Source organism: Myxocyprinus asiaticus, chromosome 22 (assembly GCF_019703515.2).
Source record: "Myxocyprinus asiaticus isolate MX2 ecotype Aquarium Trade chromosome 22, UBuf_Myxa_2, whole genome shotgun sequence".
NCBI classification, from domain to species: domain Eukaryota; kingdom Metazoa; phylum Chordata; class Actinopteri; order Cypriniformes; family Catostomidae; genus Myxocyprinus; species Myxocyprinus asiaticus.
In genome coordinates, this window is record NC_059365.1 from 300,001 (window position 1) to 307,072 (window position 7,072).

At 36.7% G+C, this 7,072-nt stretch overlaps 1 protein-coding gene across 1 annotated transcript in view; it reads left to right on the forward strand.

Annotated features, from left to right (window-relative positions):
- LOC127412753 (proton channel OTOP1-like) overlaps positions 1-598 on the forward strand; it is an 11,904-nt gene extending 11,306 nt beyond the window's left edge. Inside the window, exon 6 of the mRNA XM_051649368.1 lies at positions 428-598. Coding sequence (XP_051505328.1) covers positions 428-598 — 171 coding nt within the window. The remainder of the gene's footprint in view (positions 1-427) is intronic.
- The last annotated feature ends 6,474 nt before the right edge of the window (positions 599-7,072 follow it).

Below are 7,072 nucleotides of genomic sequence, written 5' to 3' on the forward strand. Positions count from 1 at the left end.
GCCGACTTCACGTGTGATCATGTTGAGTTAAACTGTAAACATCTAGTATGTATGTGATTTAAGTGTTGAAAGTGCTTGTGTTAGAAGAAGGATTTTCACAGTGATCGTGACTATCAGATGCTGCAGAAAACCAGCTGATCAATAAAATATCCTGTTACATCTATTGTTTTTATCACATCACGTCTAGTTAGGACACTGTCACAGTGATTTCACTTTCCTCCTGTAAAACACAGCTTTTATAAAACAGTGACAACAGCAGTATGATAAAAGATGCCAGTGTTCATTAATGTGTATGATTTATTATTGGAATAATTCTTCTTCTAACTTTAAAACATCATTTATATAGAGTTCAAGTGAATCAGAATGTGTTTTATGATTTAAGTTTGTGCATACAGTGTACTGCAGTGATGTGTCTGTTTCTGTTCAGCTGTGGATTCTTCCCGCCTTCGGCTGTCGGCCGCAGTATGAGAACGATTTAGAGCAGGAGACGTTCGGATTCAGCGTCTGGACGACGGTGTTGAACGTCGCGATACCCATGAACCTCTTCTACAGAATGCACTCAGTGGCGTCTCTCTTTGAGGTCTTCAGGAAGGTTTGAGAGAGAGAGAGAGAGAGAGAGAGTGTGTGTGTGTGTGTGTGTGTGTGTGTGTGGAGGATGACTATATCACAAATTCAGGTGAAGATGACATTACCTGAAAATTACCTGGTGCTTACAAATACTGTACAAACACACACACACACATATTCAGAGTTTATTCATAATGACTTATTGAAGTATGTGTGTGTGTAATGTGCCATAATCAATATCTAATCAAGTTCTCATGTGTTTAATTGGCTGTTAAAAACGCTCTTAACCCTCCTATTGGATTCAAAATCTGCATATACTCTTTTGCATTTGAGGGTCAATTTTGACCCGGTGGAGTTTTAAGCTCATAAAACATTTATAATCCAATTGATTTAATCAAAAATCATATTGTAGCTCATTGTTAACTGCTTAGCTGTTCATACATGTAAAAAGATCTATATCTTTAACTGATAAATATAAATGTGTGATGTAAACATTTTTTAGTAAAAATGTAGAAATTCTTTGACATTTCAAAATATACATTAACTACAGCTAAACCAGTGTGATTCATGTGAAGATGTTTTTTTTATCAAGGTTTATGTTAAATGTTTTTTGAATATAATATTGCATTACATTTATATAAATATTTAAAGTGAGAATTTCTAGAAATTGACCTATTAACTTTCATATTAATTAATTACTCATTACTGCAGAAAAGTAACTCAGTAGTCAAAATCTATGCAACCAAATCAAAACAACACCAAAACAACTATACAACACAACTACACAACACCTGTACTTGTATACAATGTTTTTAAACTAAATGTATTGTGTTTATTGCATGAACTGCTGAATGTAAATGTGTGATTATTATCAGATCAGTCTGTAGAGGACGGACTTTTCTTCCTTTAACACTTATTCAGACTGTGTGCTTGAACTTTTGCTCTTGCCACACCTCCCTTACCTCTACCGGGTCAAAAATGACCCGAACACAATAGGAGGGTTAAAACCTGGAACATGACAGATCAGAAGTTCTCAGGCCATGAAGATCCTTCACACACACACACACACACACACACACACACACACACACACACACTCACACACGCACACACACACTCTCACACACACACTCACACAGATACACACACACACACACACACACACACACACACACACACACACACACACACACACGACACACTCACACACACACACACACACACACACACACACAGACACACTCACACACACAGACACACTCACACACACACACACACTCACACAGACACACTCACACACACACACACACACACACACACACACAGACACACTCACACACATAGACACACTCACACACACACACACACTCACACAGACACACTCACACACACACACACAAACACACACACAGACACACTCACACACACACAAACACACATTCACACACACAGACACACTCACACAAACACACACACAGATACACACACACACAGACACACTCACACACACACAAACACACATTCACACACACAGACACACTCACACACACACAGACAAAGTCACACACACACACTCACACACACAAACACACTCACACACACACACACACTCACACACAAACACACACACACAAACACACTCACACACACAGACACACTCACACACACACACACACACTCACACTCACACACACAAACACACACACACAGACACACTCACACACACACAAACACACACACAAACACACACTCACACACACACTCACACTCACACACAAACACACACAGACACACTCACACACACACAAACACACACACAAACACACACTCACACACACACTCACACTCACACACAAACACACACACACACACTCACACACACACAAACACACACACAAACACACACTCACACACACACACACACACACACACACACACACACAGTTACACAATGAAATATTTGAAAATACTGTGTGATATATAAACAAAAAGAAATATAATTTTGTTCTCTTATATTGAGAAACAAATAAGAAATTGTATTTTGCATTAAGAAAATGAAGCTCATTTTTTTATCATTATTTTGGATTGTGAGATTATTTTCATGGCAATGTAACACATTTACCCCCCAAAATTTGTATTACTGTGTCTTTTTTTTGCCCTGTGTCAGTCTCATTACTTCATTGCAGTAATTTTCTTACTATTTTACAGTATAAATTACTGTAAGAAATTACAGTAATTTACAGAATACATTTAAGGCAGTACAACAAATATTATCATGATGTGTAAATACTTTATTGTTTAAATAATATTGCTAATATGGCTTATTTTTATATATATTTTTTTTTCTTTTTTTTTTTTTTTTGCATGACAGTAATGAGAAATATTTTTTTTCTTATTATAGTAATGAGAAATTGGGGTGAAAATGTGCTTAATTGTCATGAAAATAATGCCCCAATGCAAAAATAAATCTTAAAAGTCCTAAAAATAAGCTTAATTTTCTTTCTGTTGATTTTGTGGTGAAATGTGAGCTGGACATGTTCTCGACAGGTTTTGTGCGATTCAGATGTATTTATGCAGCATTATAACACATTGTAAATGTGTTATATTCTTTTTGAATCTTGTTTTAAATGTCTGTTATATTTGCATTATTCTTGGTTCTCACACAAATATATTTTTAAAAGGAAATATCTGTGTAAAGATCCCTCAGACAGAGATAAACACTTTTAAACAAATGACATCTGATCCCTGTGTTTATGGATTTAAAGTGTTTCCTGATGGAATACATGATTCATGGTTTGGCAGGACTGTGATTCAGATCTTTCTCCAGATTATAAACGCAGCCTTTTCTGCGTCTCAACCAAAAGACTCTCTATGAAGGATATTATAATGAACTGCTGTGGAAAAGCTTCTCTTGAAGATTATTCTGGAATGTTCTCACTTTCTCCATCAGTTCAGACACTGAAACTGTCTGTCTGCATTTGTTCTGAAGGAGAGACTTGATGTCTCTTTTTCTTTCTTCTGTTGATTTGAAGCTCATATTGTGTTTCTGTAGATATTTCTGTGTATTTTAGAGCAGCACTGTTGATTTCAGCAGTTTCTCAGTTTGTCTGCTAGTAAATGACACTTTATTCATCTTTTTTCTTTGTAAACGAACACTGACACGCACAAGTGCAACTAAACAATCATGACTGCGGTGCCATTTAGGCCTTTGACCGCTTGAAAATTAAACTGAACTTTCTGTCAATGATCAACAATTAATCTAAGAAAACATGCTTTGAGCCATTCAAAAAGTGCCCATAACATATTCTAAAAAGTGTTCTTTTGTGAACAATGGCCGCATGTTTCTCCACCCTGTTACTAAAATTTGTTCAGTTGTTTGAATATTATTTTTTTATGTATATAAAATAAAGTACATATTTTCCCCTCAGTAAACTTACTTTTTATGAAATTAATGCTTACATGTCAAAATTGTTTACATTTGTTCCAAAACAATGACTATATTCATGTAATTTGTATTTCCCTTTAATAAAGTCGGCGCTCACAAGCCCAATTCTACCCACATTTTTCATGCATTTTTTTATTAACCCCATAACTCGGATGGGACCGAAATATTGACCGAACCCTAAATAGGTATCGTTTGAAAGTTTAGGAGCTCTACTTTATAATCCATGTAGACATTATGACCAAAACTGAACAAGTGTTTTAAAATTTACTGACAAATCAGAAGTGTTCTGTTTTGATTATTTAAAAAAATTTTGCACTGTACATATTATAGCAATCAGTAAAAACATCAAACTGATCAAATAGTCATGTGTCATATGTAATTGGAAAGCTCTCACAGTGTAGAATACAACCAGTCTATTTGTTTTACTCACAGACAAAAATATAGCGAGTAATAGCTAAGTATATGTCTTTGACAATTATGTTGGTGATGCTTATAACTTCACAAAAAATAAACAGAATTATTTTCTATTTGGTATGTAAAATATAGCATTACTTAGAGGAGGTGATTATCTTTCATATGAGTCCACACACAAGATAATCAGATGTATAGATCATTAGATAATCCACATGAAGCACAATGTTACAAATGACCACCAGGAGATGGCGCCAAATACATGACACAGACTCAATGATGACTCAAATGACACAGAATGAAACTCATTCTGTGAAATCTCATTACTAAAATCATGTCTGCATGCTATGCAAACCTTTAGTCATTGTTGTGTTAAATGTGTAATTAGTTCTTATGTACAATTATTATGTTTTATTTGTTTGGAGAGGCTTTTGGACACTATGATAAATTATGTTTGTAATGCTATAACTTTTGATTGTTTTGTCGTATCAATACAACATTTTCTCAGATACAGTTGACATGATTGGGAACTAAAAAAAGCAGTTTTTCGGAGCCACCTTATTTACACCCAGATATACACTGGTGGCCAAAAGTTTGGAATAATGCACAGATTCTGCTGTTTTGGAAGGAAATTGGTACTTTAATTCACCAAAGTGGCATTCAACTGATCACAAAGTATAGTCAGGACATTACTGATGTAAAAAACAGCATTTATCATAGGGCATGGCGCCATGCGAAGTTCGGAGGTGTGAACGGCAAGCTCTGCGCACTTTGCTAGTTTTTAATACTTCTTGTGCCATAAGATTTGATTCGATACACCCTGTTCAATAACTGTTCTATGAAGACAATATGTCAAAGAATTCAAAATCCTCGGGCTCTGGAGACATTAAAAGACACTTACGTGCTCAGGCTGAAGCCCCTGAGCAGCAGGCCACAAGCCCGCGACTCAATTTGGATGGTGCGATCCAAATGTCGGGCATGTTGGCAATGCTGATGAAGGTCGTTGCTGACTTGGAGGATCTTGCTGTAATACGTCGTTCGATCACTGCCATGGAGACGAAGTTCTCTGAGTTGGTTACAAGACTGGGGGATGTCGAGAAACAGAAAGATTATCTGGAGTCATCAGTCCTTGATCATAGTGAAGCAAAAGTGTGTAAGCCCCCTAGAGCAACATTGACACTTCACAGGATGTGTAAAAATCTTGGTCTTACAGATATTTAGAGACTTTTAAACCCGTCTGGGAGGGACTTAAAAATTTTTTCATCAGTCCATAAGATTTAGTCTAGAATAGATTTTTTTTCATATATATATTTATATATCTAAGTCCCTCATTTCATCTGTTGCGGATTGCTCAATTGGAAATATCTTAGTCTCAGGTCACACCCTGGTGAGTTTAGAGGTGTTGCCACATACAGAGAAAAATAAATCATATAGTTGCCGCTTTAATGTATCACTTTAACATTTGTTGGAAATCAGGATTTTGCAAAAGACTGAAATCAATGTTTATATGGAGACCAACTGGTCCTCAGTATCCTCTGTGGGCGTGGCTTGGGAGGCACTTAAGGCGGTTCTTAGGGGTCGGATCATACAGTATGCCTCATTCATCAAAAAATTCAAAGCAGGAGAACTCGTGGAGTTGGAAGGGAATATTAAAAGTGCCAAGGCAGAGTTGAAGCACCGAATGTCGTCTGATGGCCTCAGAGAATTGACTCGATTGGAATACAGATATAATACTATTTTGTCATGGAAGGTGGAGTTTTGGTTATTCAGGGCAAGACAGTCATACTTTGAGTCAGGGGACAAAGCAGGGAAACTTTTGGCTAGATATATAAAGCAGAGAGAGTCTTTTTCTACCATTCCCTCAGTGAAATCTGCTGGAGGTGAAATATTTACCTCGGCCATTGATATTAATAATGCCTTTAAAGAATTCTATATTGATCTTTATAGTTCCACATCTTCGTCTACTGATGAAGATATATGAAACTTTGTGGAACCATTAGAACTCCCTAAACTGACGACTAAGCAAAGAAATTGTCTTGATTCTGGGATAACCTTGGAGGAGCTTGGCGAGGTAATTAAGTCCCTACCTACTGGCAATGCTCCGGGGCCAGATCCATTTTTTAGATCTTATGCTACAGAACTGGCTCCACTTTTGTTAGAAGTTTATACTGAATCATTAAAGAATGTAAAGCTTCCTCCAATCATGACACAAGCCCGGATCAGTCTGATTCTTAAAAAGGACAAAGATCCAAGCGAGTGTAAGAGTTATCGTCCAATCTCCCTGATCCAGCTAGATATAAAAATGTTGTCAAAAATTTTGGCTAATCGATTAAGTAAAGTTATGACATCTCTTATACATATAGATCAGGTGGGGTTTATTCGGATGCTGAAAAGGCGTTTGATATGGTAGAATGGGATTATCTTTTTAAGCTTTTGGAAAAATACGGGTTCAGGAATACTTTTATTGAATGGATTAAGTTACTTTATAGACACTCTGTTGCAGCGGTACAAACAAATGGACTAATTTCAGATTATTTTACTCTGGATAGGGGCACTCAGCAGGGTTGCCCTCTTTCCCCATTATTGTTCTGTCTTGCCCTGGAACCATTAGCAGCCGCGATAAGAAGGGAGGATGATTTTCCAGGGGTG